The 18,439-nt window shown below is 38.8% G+C and overlaps 1 protein-coding gene across 3 annotated transcripts in view; it reads right to left on the bottom strand.

The window, feature by feature from the left end:
- Nucleotides 1-15,592, bottom strand: part of parp4 (poly (ADP-ribose) polymerase family, member 4) — a 31,545-nt gene extending 15,953 nt beyond the window's left edge. For all 3 annotated transcript variants that reach the window (XM_034128964.1, XM_034128966.1, XM_034128965.1), the window contains exons 1-18: nucleotides 15,486-15,592; nucleotides 14,865-14,992; nucleotides 14,467-14,692; nucleotides 13,131-13,215; nucleotides 12,519-12,597; nucleotides 12,331-12,435; nucleotides 11,375-11,533; nucleotides 10,221-10,358; nucleotides 9,860-10,030; nucleotides 8,369-8,520; nucleotides 7,254-7,385; nucleotides 6,031-6,129; nucleotides 5,132-5,315; nucleotides 3,995-4,157; nucleotides 3,468-3,610; nucleotides 3,131-3,262; nucleotides 2,397-2,483; nucleotides 1,060-1,224 (exon numbers count right to left, since the gene is read on the bottom strand). In XM_034128964.1, the coding sequence (XP_033984855.1) occupies nucleotides 1,060-1,224; nucleotides 2,397-2,483; nucleotides 3,131-3,262; nucleotides 3,468-3,610; nucleotides 3,995-4,157; nucleotides 5,132-5,315; nucleotides 6,031-6,129; nucleotides 7,254-7,385; nucleotides 8,369-8,520; nucleotides 9,860-10,030; nucleotides 10,221-10,358; nucleotides 11,375-11,533; nucleotides 12,331-12,435; nucleotides 12,519-12,597; nucleotides 13,131-13,215; nucleotides 14,467-14,692; nucleotides 14,865-14,992; nucleotides 15,486-15,495 (2,358 nt within the window). In that variant the 5' untranslated portion in view covers nucleotides 15,496-15,592. The remainder of the gene's footprint in view (nucleotides 1-1,059; nucleotides 1,225-2,396; nucleotides 2,484-3,130; nucleotides 3,263-3,467; nucleotides 3,611-3,994; nucleotides 4,158-5,131; nucleotides 5,316-6,030; nucleotides 6,130-7,253; nucleotides 7,386-8,368; nucleotides 8,521-9,859; nucleotides 10,031-10,220; nucleotides 10,359-11,374; nucleotides 11,534-12,330; nucleotides 12,436-12,518; nucleotides 12,598-13,130; nucleotides 13,216-14,466; nucleotides 14,693-14,864; nucleotides 14,993-15,485) is intronic.
- Between the last annotated feature and the right edge of the window lie 2,847 nt (nucleotides 15,593-18,439).

The following is an 18,439-nucleotide window of genomic DNA, read 5'->3' as shown; positions in this document are numbered from 1 at the left end:
TACACATTGTTTTCACACACACATGTAAATAACATGTACACATGACTAAATATGTATATATGTTCATTTCAATTCATTTCTTATTTTATAGTTATTTACCATTTGTAATTTGTATCTTTGATTTTATCCTGAATTGTATTCATCTGTGTGATTCTGTGCTGTCCTGTTTTTCAATCTTACCCTGTTGCTGTTAAACTACTGAATTTCCCCACAGGGATTAATAAAGGTCCATCTTATCTTATTCGGGTGTGTATTATCCTCTTTTTTGCTGTTTCGCTCTTTTAAGGCACTTATGAAGCTCAGCGCAAGTTCAACCAGGAAGACCGTCTTTACTCATTAATTTACTATTTCTACGTCACTACTCTCTCTCCTCTCAATAAGTGATCGGGGGCGTCACTCTCCAGCTTAACCAATCACTTTGCTCTATTCTCATAAGCCTATCATAGCGCTCCGCTAAACCTTTTAAATCTGCTCTCCCCTCTGACAGCTGTCATTTCAGGTGAATCGGCGCAACCCTCCTCCACCCCCCTTTTCACCTCCTGTCCCTCTGAATCCAGGGTCAAGCTAAGCCACTCCCCTTCAGACCGGACCTAACGATCCATTCACCACCACCAGTGTTTAGACCGCGGGGGGTTTCATCGGATCGGTTCTCCCCTCCCGAATGATACTCCTGCACAACGGGGCCTAATCGCCAAAACTCCATTACATTCATTTGTGTATTCCTGGCAATAAATATGTATTCTTACATCAAAACCGTCTCTCCTGATTGAATTGTTGTTGCACCTTAAGACAACATACAGATTAATAATAATATTAATAATAATAATAATAATAATAATACTACATTACATTTATATAGCGTTTTTTCTGGTGCTCAAAGCACTTTACAATCAAGTAAAGAAGAAAAATAAATAACAACAAAAGTAAAAAGTGCTAAGCTAGGTGGAATAAGGGCGAGGGGTTAGTGGATTAGGAGTTGAAGGCAAGAGTGAAAGGGTGAATTAAGAATTTACTTTGTGGAGTATTGTTGTTGGGGTATACATTTGGACCTCCCTTTACCTGTGTGGTCTGGTTGAGCGCCGCACTCTCCTGCCACGGAGCCACGCTCCCAGGGAGATGGAAGAAAATTAACCCGTCCGTGACGACCAGCTCGGACACAAACGTGACTTTAATGAGGACGGTCGCATTGGGCGGCAGATTGCCCACACTGATGGTGAACACATCCTGCAGAGAACACACAGTGATGGAGTTAGAGATACAAAGTGGAAATAACTATTTTAATCACCTCTGGAGGAAAATCATTTTGTATACATTTGACTTGAATACAGTATTTAAAGGTCCCCTATTGTACTCTTTTTCATCAATATATTATAGGTCTCAGATATATACAAAACTTGTCTCTGAAGTGTTTGGCTCCAAACACCAAACAGATCATTGCAGCATCCCATAACCCCCTCTGTTTCAGCCCTGTTTCAAAAGTGCTGATTCTCTGTCTGTTACTTTAGATGAAAATAAGGAGCCCCTCCCCACGCCCCTCTGAGAGATATTTGGTTAAAAAGAACACAATGGTGCTCTAGGAGAAGATTCAGGTGATAAGGTGGGGGGGGGGGTTACCTTGGTTGGTGATTGGCTAATGGTTACACAAGCCAAAACATCGTTATGACATCATAAAGTGGCAAAAATCTGATCAGTTCATTTTCAGACAGGTTTTTATATAAATGGATCAGGACAAAAAGAGAGAGAATCTTTTTTTCCTGAAACCTTCAGGATCTCTTAACGCAGAGGGGACACATGGTTATGTATAAAAGACATGAAAAAGTGGATTTTGCATAATAGGTGACCTTTAAAACTAACAATCAAAATCTGTTGATAGAAAGTAGATGAAACAAGGTGTGTACATTAAAGGTTCATTTCTTGGGAGATAGACATATCCAAGATGTATTTAGAATTTTGGGGTGAACTTTGGCTGAACATAGTATAAATGGGGCTGCGTTTGTAAATAACTGAAACACATTTTTTTTTCTCCATAACAACGGTGTTCTGGGGCTCATGGGCATTGTAGTTTCTACAGCCTTCTGCAATGCTAAATTACACATATGGTTGGAATAGTTAAAGCTTGTAAATATGATTGTTACTTATCAGAGAATTTGAGAGAGTCCCGTGTCTCTTCATGAAGCAATACTGATAATAATGTTGAACAAATAGAGAATAGCGAAAACACTTCTGTAGCCAGTGGTTTCCGTCTTTGCAACCCAATTTCATGCATCGATTCAAGTAAATAAGGTGTTGTGAAAAGGGGTTATAACACTGTCTTGTATATTATTATATTATTCAGTGTAATATTTCAGAATCAGAGATTGCTTTGTTTAGATCTTGAATGCAGAGGGTGAACATACGGGGGCGTCCTGGTCCATGAGGTAGGCTCCATGTCCTTTCTTTATCGCCTGCTTGTACTCCCTGCGTGCCGTCTCTTTCTCTTTCACCTGAGATACAAACAAGGTAAAATAGTTTAAACAAAAAATCCATAAAGTTAATTTGTATTGTTTGATAAAATAGTTTATTTTCCAGTTCACAGTAGGTTTTATGATATAAATGTAAAGTACAGGTCCCCAGCACATAGAAACTGCCAGATGCTAACTTGCATATATGGGCAATTTGCACAATTAGCACAAGTTGCATTAATGAACATTAATTAGCATATGCAGACAATAGATAACAATGGCTTGGCCGATTTGGAATATTTTGGAGTGGTTTTAGGGGTTGTTGAATCAATTTCTGACATTTCAGGATCAAAATGGCCGTTTTAACCAGAAGTGGCTACATTTATATTCTCGGTGGACTGATTTTTGATGACTTATTTTTTTTTTTTTATTAAGTTTTAGGTGACTCAAAAATGCCAGTTTTGCCAGCAATTGATTCGACATCCTCAATAACCTCCATAACCACACCAACATTTTCCAAATCGGCCAAGCCATTTTTTAGCTGTTGTCTACAGTATATATGCTTATTAATAAATTAGATAAATCATTAAGAAAGGCTCTAATGAATAAAATAAGTCTATATGAGAAATAAATACAGTAACTAGAGGGCAAGACTAATATCTGTGATATGAAAAGTAAAGTTAGGTTACCTGTCCCACCACATGTTTCCCATTAATAAAAGCTTCAAATCCACACACTGCTGCAGAATCCTCCAGGGGGAAGACGTACTTTGCCTCGATGGGCACAGAGCTCAGATTTGTGTATTTCTGGAAGATGATGACCTGAAAAGAGGACAGAAGGAACAATTGAGTTTAATTACAGATTAGATACTTGTATAACAGTGTTTTTTTAGATCCAGTAAATTTAGCAATGAGAATAAGATATATTCTCCTATGGTAGTCTGATGCATTTTACGAGGTTTGATTCAAATCAACCAATAGATCATCTATCTGAACAAAACATCTGAATGAGTTGGTCTGTTTTCACCTGAGAGAGCAGATCCATCAGTTTGCACTTCACGTGGACGGCCTGCAGAGGGAGCTGCTGACCTGAGCTGTCCATCAGTCCAGACCTCATGTCGTCCAGAGGGTTAGTACAGAAATCAATTTCATCCAACGTGAGCTCCTTATCTACACACAAACCAAGACACACACAATGTTTGTTTGATTGCAGTGTAATGACAACAATACAGGACAACATTGATCCTTTCAATGGCAAAACAGTCTGACCTGTCCATTAATCTTGGAAGAAAATGCTTTCCTACTGTCTGAAGTAAAACGCTGCCTAATTTAGCTAAGTGGATTGGGGAATTTTACTTTATTAAAGTTGTGTTGTTCCCAAATACCAATATAATATTAGCAAAGTGGTTTAAAAATGTTTTTAGGAGCTGGAAGAAGGAAGACTTTTTTTCAGTCATCCCTCAACTGAAATAAAACATGACATACACCTCAAAACAATATGGGTGTGTATATCAGATCAGATATTCAAAGTGCTGAAGCTCAGGAGAAGTATACCATTGTCAGGTTTCTCAGTTATCTTCTCATCTCGGTCCGTAGAGGGCTCAGCGCAGATGTTGATGTTTGGACTGAACTCCTTCGGTGCGTCTCCCTCGACACTGTACTGGACCACAAACTTCAGTTTCACCTGATCGGGCCTGTACACCACGTACTCATCGTCCTGGAGCACAAGTACAAGTATACATGTTACAGTGTACACAGACTTAGAAGTTAAGATTATTTAAAGCTTTGAAATTATTTGTATATAACAATTAATACAATCTCTATAGAATATATCAAAGAATATGGTTAAAAATAAAAAAATATGTTATCTTTTCAAAAATAACATTTGAAACGTACATTTTAAATCCTTTTTAATTGTTTTTCGTTTTTTGTTACAATAATGAACAGACAAACAATATGAAAGCAGACAGGGTCATCCTGGGTACAAAGAAATGCTTACTATGTTTTAGAAAATATTATACATAATATACAATATGTACTTGCAATCACATCTATACAATCGTATACACATTTATCTCCTAAGATTCCTAATACAAGCTTTGATAGTGCAAAACAGTCAGTCTTTGTTTATTTCACTCAGCATCTTAAAATCTAATTTGATAAACTATATCACAGTCTTGAAAATAAAGAAATAAAATCCATTTTAGCTGCAGAAACAGGCTTTAATTTCATTTACATTAGTGTTGGGAAAATACTGAATGTACTCTTCCAATATCAGAATAGCACATGATAACAAAGGCCCTACGTAGCTGTGTGCGTAACAGGATGTATGATTACCTAGAAGAGCATCAGGACTGTTTTAGGCATATGATAGCTTTGTGATTAACATGATGATTCACTCTCTATGGAGATAGACATATGACAAGCATGGTCATTTCTGACGTGGGTCTTAGCTATTCTAAACTAAACATTGTATACTGCTTTGAACCGGTATTCTGCATCTTGTGACTGAATACACCCTCTCTTGTATATAAAGCATCTGAAGGACACTGTTCTGGGAACTATTTGTCCCCTACTGTATGCTCTGTATGTGATGACTACTTCCATTCTTGCAAGGATAATAAATACATGTATCCTGATATTGAAGCTCAAGCCGGTTATTTTCCTAACAATTAGCATGAAAACACCTACCACAAACTCAGAGTGAGTGTTGGGGGTGCGGCGGACCCCGTGCACGCTGTCGTATCCCTCCGGAGCCTCGGTCAGGGTGAGGTCTTTCTTATGGACGTCCATGCACTGACCCAGCGCCACATCACACACCAACAGCAGCCGAGAGCCGTCTGTCTCGCTGGGCTTGGAGTATTTCAAACTGGTGCTGTGGATAAGGAGAGTGGAAAACAGTCTCACTACAGATGAGTGTGTTGTTGCCATCTGGTTCCCCATAGGATGAAATGAGGATCAAAGACTCATTAGAAAAGCACCTTTTAGATCAGGGGTGTCCAAACTACGGCCCGGGGGCCAAATGCGGCCCGTGGACCATTTTGAATCGGCCCTCAGCAAATTCAAAAAGTATAATGGAATATGGTCCACAAATGAAACTTGTGCTTGTCTTGTATTGTACTTCTTAAAGATAAATGTGCAAATATATTACACAGTAGTTTTCATGTGTTAATAAAAACACTTTTCAAATAAATTCAGTCAATTCAAATTGGAAACATTTTCTAACATATCTTAGTTGTTAAGAAAAAAGCCCAATGACTTATTTACATAACAAGCATGAAATACAACCTTCCTATTTCTCCTTATTATAATCAATCTTCTGTTTTAAGCGATGAGCTGCCAACACTCACATTTGATTGATTTTGCTAATTTATAACTGAACTTACGAGGTAATATACCCAGCCCTTCGTATGTTTTTCTGTATTTGGCCCTCGGTGAAAAAAGTTTGGACACCTCTGTTTTAGATACAATGAATTCTCATAGTCGCAATCGTTTCATTAAATTCTGTAATGTTTTAGGCAATTCAAGAGTAGTATATAGAAGTAGGTTTTATATTTCATAACAAACTTGATTTCAGATGTTCCACTTACCTCAGGTCATCACTAAAATAGATTCCACTGCCCAGATTACCCGCGTCTGTTCTCTCAATCCCATGATGCTCCACTCCAACACGGGGCAGCAGCAGACCACTAAAGAGAGGGTAAACATTGTTAAAGTAAAACAAATCCAAGACCAAATAAGATTTCTTAGTTGTCCATTTGAAGACCTTCACTATACTGTACCTGTCTGCAGTACAATATCATCAAATATATCACGTTGCTAAAGCTACGCTCCACTGCGAGTCTAAGCGCTCAATTCAGATGAACTGCTTGTTTGGAGTTGTTCACATTATTCTTAAAAGGAACCAACATCAGAATCCAATTTGAACTGGTTTCACAAAGGAACTATACCACTCACGTTACACACAGCATAGACTATGATCAATGAGCTTCATTTATCCCTAAATCCAGCAAAAATGGCTTTAATTAAATGTATAGCCAAAGAGCCCAGGAAAAGTAAACCTTTTTCTAATTTCAAGTCAGAACAGTATATCATGTTTTCTTGGTGGTACACCCTCCATACAGAAGTCAGTCTGGATTTAAAGATCAACAAGTACTTTTTCGTCTCAGAAATGATCTTTATCAGTGTCCTTGCAAGAAAACCTGGGATTATCCATCAACAATTGACAGATAAATCTCAGGATGCTCAATGAGGTAAAACAGAGAGACATCTTTGTAATGAAAATCCTAGTATTTATGCGTGTGTGTGTGTGTGTATGTGTGTGTGTGGGTGTGTGTGTGTGTGTCATTCAGAGTTGATTTTCATCCTGTTCTTTGATGGTTAGCAATCACAGAGCGGAAGGAAGCTCTGATTGTGATGAACTTGAAGATAGTATTATTTTGTAATAACCTTAATAACAAGCAGAAGGATTAACAAATGTATGTGTGTGTGTGTGTGTGTGTGTGTGTGTGTGTGTGTGTGTGTTCTCACCGAGACAGTGTGTGTGTCATTTTTCAAAGTAGGAGCGCAAGCAGAAGGATTAACAAAGTGTGTGTGTGTGTGTGTGTGTGTGTGTGTGTGTGTGTGTGTGTGTGTGTGTGTGTGTGTGTGTGTGTGTGTGTGTGTGTGTGTGTGTGTGTGTGTGTGTGTGTGTGTGTGTGTGTGTGTGTGTGTGTGTGTGTGTGTGTGTGTGTGTGTGTGTGTGTGTGTGTGTGTGTGTGTGTGTGTGTGTGTGTGTGTGTGTGTGTGTGTGTGTGTGTGTGTGTGTTCTCACCGAGACAGGACTCCCACAAAGTTGCTGGGGCTGGAGGAGTGCAGCAGGGGCCCAACGTTCCCAAACTCACTCTTAAACGTCTGGAGCTCCACTCCTCGGCTGACACGCAGAACCTGTTTGACCTGCATCTTCCTGCAAAGAACAGATGGGAACTTGGGAAGTGAGAGCCCAAACTCAACGGAAACAAACATTTATGTATCAAAAACATATATTTAGGTGTTTATGGATGGACACTACTGGCCCCATTAGGGTTTAAAACACACAAAAGACACTTGGAGGCTTTTACCTCTAAACGTACACACACTATTATTATTTATATTCCTTTACAATTAATCTGAATGGAATGGTCCCGGTTACTTCATACAAAGCCTCTGGTGAACACGTATTATCTGTATTAATTATGTCTCGAGAAGAGGAAAGGCTAATTAATATTAAAACTGCATTCTGTGCCCTCAAACTCTCTCTCTTCTTCTGGAAATGTACTGGGCTCTTTTTTAGATTTTGCCCAAAGTGTTGTCTATAATTTAACAGTTATAAATCTAACTTAATGAATTGGGTAGTGTTTGATTGAAAGTGAAGAATAAAGTATGTAAGAGGAGGTATGTCGTGGCAAAAAAGCTGTGAGTTTGATGGATAAAACTGTGCAATATTTGGACTAAACCAGATATGTGTAATACTGTGTCTTTACTGAGCTAAAAATGCAAACCCTCCGAAGCAGATACAGTGTTATTCACAGATTTATGGTCCAATAATAGCAAACTCTGTATATATTTTGAGTAAGACAGGAAATTGATAAAAATTGAGGTCTGAGGGGCATCACCCCCAGCGCTCATTCTATAATATTTCTCCTCTGTGCTGCAGATGGACCTTTAATACAAATAAATGGCTACAATTGGGAAGAACCAGCCGAATGAGACTCACTATTAAATTACGTGATGATGCTCATATATTTGATCAGATTTGTGACTGTAAACGGCCTGAAATAGGAACATAAATAACAGTTGGTGGGAATTTATATCTGCAACTCCTTCTTGTGAATAGAAGTATGTGTTTGTGGTTTGGAAGCTATGCATCACTGAATGGCTTCCTCCAGTATTTCTGAGGTGTTACGCTACCTTTCCTGCAGCAGGGAGGTGACAGCCTGAAGCTCGGGGGTGTCGGGGGGGGCCGCCTCAATGCTGCACCTCAGAGCGCGGTACTTCCCCAGGCAGGAGGGCATGGGGCTCCTCAGGGTCATTTCACTCACGTTGAGAACATCTCGGATTAACTAGACAAAGGAAGATATCATGATGAGGTTAACCTGAATATGCACAGGGGACAGTGGTGACTTGTGTTTATGAATGAAAATGAATGCTGTGTATTTCAGAATATTTGTTTAGGTTTAAACAATTCATGTTTTTACATTTGCTATTGTGGCTCTAGTTAGTCAAAAAAAAGCCGCAAGGGGCTAAACATGAGAAGAAACACTAGTATGACGTGCACGAACATATCCGCTCTACTCCATGGGTTTGTTTGACAATGTATTCTTCCACAAACAAACAAAAATAAAATACAATCCATAACCAATTCCTTTGAATACGACGGCGAGTGCAAGTGGAAGTGTGATGGAAATGGCAATGAGAGTAGACATTGTGGTGAAAAGTATGCGGTGAACAGAAAATGTTGCTTCCCCACCTCTATACAGAAACCCAAGTGAGCAGGTTACACCACCACTTACTCCAGCCCACGCTCCAGTGAACAAACCCACCACTGATAATGAGTCAAACATTCCAGAAAATGAATAAAACACACAGAGACCCCACATTTGGCTCCTACATTTGATGTAAAGTAAATCAATTACTATATGTGGCCAAACAGTGAACATGTTCTACACACTAGAGTCGATTAAAAGGAAATAAACCAAATTGGGTCACATCATTTAGTAAACACAGAATTACTTTTTAATAAATGCAATGAATTCAAATGTAAATATGAACCATTTATTGTGTATAACTTCTCTGTTATATGGAAAATTAAAATAATGACGAACTAAATAGCTTCAGAAGCCAGGAAGGTTCAAACTTGTTATCGCTCAAATGAAAACAAAACATGACAGTCACCACAAATAATGTTGTATTGATCTTTATCAGAATTTATCTTATCTTAACTGCCAACTCTTCGTGTACTTATCAGTGTTTATAAGGATCACCATGATATAAACTAACTTTAAAAAGTGTTTATTATATACTTCTTGCTTTAGTACCATTTATGCAATTAGTATACAAAAAAAATCCAACCCAGATATACTGTACATCAATATGTTTTTCAATTACGTCATTGTAAAAGTCCATCAACAGCACACTCATCAACAGGGTTTTTGGCTATGTTTGTGAACACACCAAAGTATACTATACGGAAAAAGACAGCATGTGGCCTTACAATTCATAATTATTTACTTCTAGCTGTCTATATTTCTGCTGTATTTCTTCTTAAATGTCTTTCATTTTATTTTGTAAAGCACTTTGAATTGCCGTGTGCTGAAAGGTGCTATATACATAAACTTGCCTTGCCTTGCCTATACATGTCTTAGTGTTTGTGTTAGTGATTGTGTGTGAGTTCAGTGTTACCTGACAGAGATCCAGTTTCTGAGAGATGAACTTGGCCGTGGGAGGAAAGGGGCGTGGCTCTTTGTGCGGCAGCAGGGTGTAAACCTCATCAATAAGAGACACAACCTCATTATAATCTGACTCCTTCAGCTTCCTCTGAGCCTGGAGCAACAAGCCCTCCACCCTGCTCACCTACACACACACACACACACACACACACACACACACACACACACACACGAGACATGGAGCACAAGAATAATTGTAATGAGATGCATCATTAGACTGTCTTTCCGGGAAGGTCAAACAAATAAGGCTGATGGGGCAGCTGATGTTTCTCTCAGTAGTCTGACAGCAGCACGATCCACAGAGAGGAGCTTACATCGTTGAGGCTGAGCTTGTTGATGGGGACTGTGAGGATGTTGCCGAGGCAGCCCAGGGCCTCGGTCCACAGCAGCTCCACAAACACTCCCACTTCCTGTGATAAGCTTCCTGTGTTCAGCTGCTCCTCCAGCAGCAGCTGTCAGTAAAACAAGGAACATGCAAATCAAATCAACAGCTCATTAGATTCAGCTACACAAATGTCCAGAAGCAGTGACTCACCCTAACAAACTCAGAACCCTGCTGACCACCTCTCATTTCATTTTAAACAAAGACAGTTTTGTATTTTATGAAGGCTGGGTATTTAAAAATCAAGACAACTGTGTAATCTAATGTACTTTGTACTGTCATTTTTATTATTGGGATTTTTTTCTATGAAATTAATAATTATTTACCCTTTAAATAGTTTTGTAATATGTAATAATGTTGCATATTGACAGGAAATGATGTTAATTAATTGACTTTGCATGTATTATTGTATAAATAAACATATTACATTTTATCCACCACATGCTGGTGCAATACATTTAATTGTGAAAGAAATACCGTTACTAAAGAATATTTAATGTTAACATGAAGCTGAACATAAAACTACAGTTTTTTACAGCAAACACGAGGAACAGAATAGTATCCTACTACTTACTGTCGGCAGCTTTATTGTTTTTGTCATAACAATTTCTTTAAGGTTTAAATAAAGTAAAGGGTAAGTGAAAACACACCTTTTTCGACTGCACCTCGGCCAATGAAATCTCTATACATATTGTAATAATGTACTAGCACTTCGAATGGTTTGGCTTAGTTGAAGCTAAGGTACTAGCACTTTAAATGGTTTGGCTTAGTTGAAGCTAAGGTACTAGCACTCCGAATGGTTTGGCTTAGTTGAAGCTAAGGTACTAGCACTCCGAATGGTTTGGCTTAGTTGAAGCTAAGGTACTAGCACTCCGAATGGTTTGGCTTAGTTGAAGCTAAGGTACTAGCACTCCGAATGGTTTGGCTTAGTTGAAGCTAAGGTACTAGCACTTCGAATGGTTTGGCTTAGTTCAAACTAATACCTACATGATTCTTGTTACTCTGTACCCTCCTGGTTGAATGCACTTATTGTAAGTCGCTTTGGATAAAAGCATCTGCCAAATGAAATGAAATGTAATGTCCCACCAGCTGGAGGGGGTCGGAGCCGAGGTCTGGGGCCTGTGGGGGGGTGTTGTTCCTCAGCTGCAGACCATCAGCCTGCAGGGTCTCTCTCAGGGTCTTGTAGACCTCCAGAGCTTCCTCTGAGGTGGACAGGTGCACCAGCATATCCCTCACCGCCGCCTCCTGTCAGCACAAACACAGGCATGGGTATTTATGTTTTTACAATGTTCAAGTTACTCTATAACTGAAGTCTGATCGAGTCCCAAATGTTGATTTTATGGTACTCTGTACAAGTTATTTGCTCCTTTTGATTATGTAATGTGACATGTTGTAAAAAAAGTGTCCATCTTAGTCTCCTGGTGATTGCTGGAATTGATTTGTTGTGGTTCACTGATGTTTACTCTGCTGGTGGTCTCTTCAGTTTTTCAGATCCTTTAACTTCAGTTAACTTTAACAGCATATTACAATAGACAGCATGTTTTAAGACATAAAGGAGAAGATATTATAACTGGGTCATAAAGCCAGAAAAAGTGCGGTCGTCTTTCAACCAGAAGGTTGTGGGTTCGATCCCAGCCCATGCAGTCAACATGTCGATGTATCCTTGGGCAAGATACTTAACCCTGAGTTGCTCCCGATGGCCAACGGTGTGTGAATGTGTGTGAATGTTAGGTCCTAGAGTAAGGTACACAGCTCTGTATGAATGGGTGTGAATGGGTGAATGACATGTAGTATGTAAAGTGCTTTGAGGGGTCTTAAAGACTGGATAAAGCGCTATATAAGTACAGTCCATTTACCATAACATGTATACCAACTCAAAACTAATATTTCGATAATTTAGTATGTCTAGGGAAACAGTCAATCATAACATTATTACAAATTGTGTGCAGTGTATGCAGTGGAATGAAATTAATCAATGTCTAAAAAGTAAATAAAGTCATTTATTAGCTCAGCAAAGCAGTGTTATATAAAATATTTCATACCTTGGCTCCGATATCGTCCTTCCAGTACCTGACCACCCGGTAGCGGCATCCTGTCTCTCCTCTGTAACTCTGAAGCTCCAGCACACACCACGTCCTGCTGTTTATCTGCAGAGAAATGTAGGCTATTAACAATACACATTTACTGTAGAAGCAGTATAAGAAAAGCTTAAAATAAACTGCAGTTTTACCTTTTCAAAGATTGAATACTTTGCCACTTGAAAATTATCCGGGTACTTTGGAAGAGTCGTATCAGTTTCAGTATAAATTCTGTGGAATTGAATTCATGCATACATGTTATTAGGGAATACAAATGTTTGCAGAAATGTCGACCTAATGTTTGAACTCTTGTGGTGTTTTTCATCCAGTTGTTTCTACCACCATGTTACAAAGTATGGGAGCAGCAACAAATGCATCTTCACATGGAGAACATTGGGATTTAAAAGAAGGACAGTTTTCTATTTATTCATGGGAATTATTCTTCGTTGGCTGCATACTCAGGTGACAACATGTGTTGAGCCTGTGAGTGTACAAAGCTATTCTCTGTAACACTACTATCTTTTAATTCTTTGTCTGAAGGAGCAGAAACTGCTAAGAGAGACAGGAATAGGTCACCGATCAGCTTGATAAAGGTCTCAGCAGTGCAAAGGTCACACATATTTACAATCATAACAAAAGGTCCGCATGACTGAACCTTTAACCATCTGTTTGATTCATAAAATGTAACTATGTCATGTTCAGCTTCATCACTGATACCCCAGGGTTAATATAACAAACTTCTTGAGAAGGGTCGATGTTCACACCTGAACTTTTCCAAGATGTTTCTGCTCTTCCCTGAAGTCTCTTCCCTCTTCGAGAGCTCGGTGTTGCTCGATGGTACTTTGGACACTAAAATACAAAAGACACAAGAAAATACACATGAACGACACCTCACTTTACTTGTTCTGCAATAAAAGCATTAGCACTGGTATGCATTTAAACCTGAGTACACACAGGCTATGTAAGCATTGTGGGTTCCTATGAAAACACTTCACAAAGCTCTTGATTTACAACACTGCTGGAGGTTATTAAAGAAAAGGCTGCTATGAAGATAAACCTGCTGACTGAGTCTCAACTGTACTTTTTAATCACAATGTCCATCTATCAATGTGGAAACTGAAGTGGGAGGACATAACAATTGATCGACAATAAGCTCCGACTTGTGTCTGTTCCTGAGAGCAGATAAACGACTCAGAGGAATCATGAGTCATCGTTGCGTTGGAACCGGGTGGAGTCATGATTCTGATTGAGTTAGTCTCCGGAAGAGACAGTAAAACCGGAAAAGTAATCATTGTTATATTACAGTCCTTCACCTCTGTATAAATATGCAGTGCATACAAACCCACACTGCACACACTGCACATTTTAAAACAACGCAAATGTAATATAAAAGCTTTATAGACCAACACGTAAATAAGGTGCATTCCCAAATATCAGAGTTAGGGGTCTATGGCCTTCACCATCTTCCATTCACTGCTGCAGTAACAATACATTATTGTCCAATGGGGATCAATTAAGCTGCAGTACATCAAATGGTAACTTGAGAATCCACAATAACTGATTTTATTTTATCTTCGACTGTTGCTATAAGCATTTATGGTTGCAGTGTTTCTGGACAGCAAAAAAAACAAAGATTCAAGGCCTTTATTTGTTCTTGCTAATTTTAAAGTGTCAAGGATCCCATGGAATCATGATATACTACTTTACTTCTAGTGGACCTTAAAAGGTGACCTAATAAAGGGTATTTATGTTGTTTAAAACATTGTGTCTACATAATAAAAAAAAATAGAATTACTCCCTAAAGGTTTTATGCATTATGCAACCAGTAAAGTTGCATCCATGTCTGTATAAAATGCCATCACTTCCTAGTTTTATCCAATTACACATTTGTGGGAAATTGTCATAATAAGCATATTAATTAGGAAGATAAAAAAGGGTTGTGTGAGGTCACAGTGAACGTGACATCTGACCACCAAAACCTAATCAGTTCTGTGTGCAGCCAATTTTCGAATCCTGTTTTAAGTATGATGTTTTGTTGCATATAACATGTGCTTAGTATACATGCTTTTTGTTAACAATTACTACCTATGCTGATAATACCTTGATGTGAGATTGGACTACGCCTTGGTGAGGAGGGGGGAAGAGGAGGAGAGAACACAGAGGGAGAGGAAATGTCCAGCTTGTATTCATCCACAGGCAGAATAACTCCCTTCTCCAGACAGCTGTTCACATATTCCACCCCGACCACAGGCGTTTGGTATTTCTGGATGCTACGCAGCCTGTTGGAGCTCAGGTTGGATACATCATTGGTCACTATCAGAGAGCACTGTGGGAAATGTAGGCAGAGAGCAATATATGATTGTTATTTAACATTGCAACACAAGGACACAGTTTAAACATGCAAGCTTTATGTACATTAATCATGTTGGAGGAAGATATTTCGTTTTTAATCAAAAGACCATAGCCTGGCCGTATAGGAAGTGATCACACCCTCTGACCTTTTTATTGACAACAAAGGAAATGTTGCCTCCATTCTCTGTTATTGCTGATTTCAGCTCCTTCTTCTCCTTGTAAGGCAACGCTTTCAGCTCAAACAGCACAGAGCAGTTCTCAAACACAGCCATGCCTGTGAGGAGAGAACACACCAAAATAGTTTATTGGAAAATGAATCATATAAATACAATGTTTTCCATCAGCTTAATACTTTTGGTGCAGTTGAAATGTCAATACTGTACATATGTTGTAAACTTCAACGTGAGACCATAACGGGACAGTATGTACAGTGGGACACACCCACACTGGCGCACACGGAAAAAAAGAAATTGCTGAGAAGCAAACCCGGAAGTATTGCCCTAAGGTAATACAAATATAACAATGAGGGCATTAAAAAGATGCAAAACATGATTATATCAGAAACTGAATACATCTGGATGCACTTTAACAACATTGGCGTTACTTAAGACGTGTTATTTGCATATAATAACTTGTAGGCCTACTATAAAACGAATAATACAAAGATAAAACAACAAAGTATATATGGTTTTAATGTTTATTACTATAACATTGCTAAATTAGCTCTCCATGACATTTGCATATAAAAGAAACTGAGGTTTACTTAACTGTTAACATCCAGGCGATACTTCTGCAGGTGTGGTCAGAAAATCCAGGTTGACTTTAGTTCTGGGATAAGAGGAAGTGTTGAGAAATACAGAGCTGTCACTGCTGCGCACAGGCTAGCATAAAGCTAGCAGCACACCGTTTTAACTTCCGGTGTGCTTGTGTTTTCAAAATAAGGGTTGGTGACGTTGACGTTAAACCCAGTTGTGGAAGAAGTGATACTCAGGTGTATTTACTTAGGCGTTGTAAAAGAAGATATCCTAATCAAAAAATACATTGTACATATCCAATATTCATTATTGTTGCATAAGTAAAAGAACAGAAGTATTACCAGTGAAATGTAATTATCAGAATGATTTGGGTTGTGAGTGTTACACAGTGTTATTTTATAATAACAAAATATATTTTTCAGTTTTTATCAAAAGATAGCATTTTTATGTAGTCTGGTCAATGTGGAGTATAATGATATGGGTAGAGTATGATATGGGTAGAGTAGTACAGCAATGTGTCATATCATGTACATTTAAAAAGTAAATCGATACCATGCAATATAAAATGTCTATAAAATAATAGAATAAATATACTGAAGTCAAGTACAAATATGTCAACATTATACTTAAGTACAGTACTTAGTAAAATATACCTTCACCATCATAGTTTTTACCCTAAACTAATTCTCACTATTATAATGTTTAGCATTAAATGCAAATAATACAAACAACGTTTCTGTTGTTTGTGAATTCAACTACATGTTGAAGGTGAATGTAAAGAGTTAAATATCTTTATCATCTAATACCCGTATGTCCCCTACTGATAAGACAATAGTATTTTATTAGGCTAGTGTCCCAGTGCTTGCTACAGAAATAAATAGCATACATTACATTTAAGTAGCATGTCCCAAAAATCTGCTTATTTGTGATTTAAAAGAATATTCTGACGATTTGTGCAATAGTCTTAATTTCTTTCTTTTAGGCACTGAGACATTTGCTGCAATCCTTTTCTGTAAGACTTTTACTTTGAAAGGAAAATCAGAAGTAATGTCAGGGTCAGGGTATGTAACTTGACAGAGGTAATCTGTTGCTGACTTCCTGGTTAAACACAAACAATTTCCAGTTATCCACATGGGCTGAGCTATTTTTAGCACGGACAAAATGCTGCCCTCCTCTGGATGAAGAGTTCTGCTACAAACAAAACAAGTATGACAAAGTTAATTTTACTATGCTGCCCAGCCCTGTTCACCATGCTAAAACACATTTCACAGAATATTTAGCTGTGGACTCTTAGCACCTGTGTATGAGTGCTGTTTTATGTGTGTATATTCTGGTATATAAATGAGGATTTAACAGCTTGATGTTTTTTCCCTGGACCTTATTTATTTGAGTTCACAAAAATTCTTATAAAGTGTTATTCAGAGGGGTTAAAAAGCCCACTTACACACAAGTTGGGAACATTTAATTTGGCGAATACTACTACTTATATAGCCTATTGTTCACACACTGCTGAAAATACAATTATTTAACGATGGGTACATTGGTTGAAACACACGTTCCCAGTTTAAACATCTATTCAAATATCAGAATTTAAATTCATCTTTATCTCACAGATCGGCAGAGGAAATTGGTTCCTCAAAGACAGAAGGCACTGACCCACCACCAACCAAACACAGTTATTAAAAACACAGAACTACAGAGATGTATGACAGCCTGAACCTCCTGCAGTGACGTGAAATATAAATAATATGAAACCAGATGATGGTAACACACAGTTTGCAAAAGCAGTGATTCAGATACAGAGCAGCCTGGTGACTCTGCTAGTCACACACAGAGATGACTCAATATACAGCAATTCGTTTTTATGTTTGATTGTTAATTCCACCCAGGCTGGTTCATTTGGCCAAAAAGCTACACAGAATGACTGAAGATCCAAAATAGCAAATGCAGATAAAGATATTTTTACTTAAAGGGGACCTATCATGCAAAATGCACTTTTATACATGAATATGTGTCCCCGGTGTTCCAGGGAACTCACCAAGTGTCAGAAAACACAACCCTCTCTATTTTCCTCCATACCCAAATCTCTAAAAACGGGGCTGCAACGGATCTGATAAAAACTGATCCAGATTTGAACACGTTACTGACGTCAGGACGGTGGCGCTACGGCTATTGGGCCAACTCTCCACCTATCAGGGGAATGTGGGGTTGGGCCACGGCCGGCCATTGCCGCTCGAAAGCGCTGGAGACGCTGTAGTACATATGCCAGGCCTGTAAGTGACGCTGTAGTCTGCCACAAAAGCAGCGAAGAAGACTTCCCGCGCATGGTTGCCATGGTTGCCCTTCTGTTTATTCTCCGCTGTGGCTTTTTTTCTCCCTCCCCGAGGCAAGCGTTTGCTCCCGCTGCTGTAATTCAATGCAATCCCTCCCCGTCGAGGCAAGCACTGTAATTCTCTCCGGTTAGTCCACCAGCAGATGACAAACACCCACCTCTCCACCTCTTCCAAGGAACGAGGGGACCGTGCGGCAGAGTTTCAGTTTCAGTTTCTTTCGCCAGTCAAGATGTCCGTTAAAGTTTAAATCTTCCGGACAAAATTAGAAAAGTTCCGGTCAAAGGTCTTCTTTGTTATTTATTGAGCTTTAAAACAAATGAATAACGACTCTATATAATAATATAATAAAACACAGAGGACGGAGATCTATTTTTCTCCCCCTCTTCTGACTTGATCAGAGCACGCTCCCCTCTCCTGCAGGGGGGCGTGGTCAGCTGCAGCTCACAGAATCAGCCCCCTGCAAAAACAGGGCTGGAGAACAGCAAATAGAGCGAAATGAGGCATGGCTCAAATGATCTGTTTGGTATTTTGAAAACAGAAACGTATAAATATACCTTATGGCCCTACAATAATTCATTTAAATATAACATGATAGGTCCACTTTAAGGAAAACTCAGATGGCACTTTAGAATT

The sequence above is a fragment of the Trematomus bernacchii genome, unplaced genomic scaffold (genome assembly GCF_902827165.1).
Source record: "Trematomus bernacchii unplaced genomic scaffold, fTreBer1.1, whole genome shotgun sequence".
Taxonomy (NCBI): domain Eukaryota; kingdom Metazoa; phylum Chordata; class Actinopteri; order Perciformes; family Nototheniidae; genus Trematomus; species Trematomus bernacchii.
Note: the sequence above shows the minus strand (reverse complement) of the source record. Positions and strands in the feature narration are given on the sequence as shown.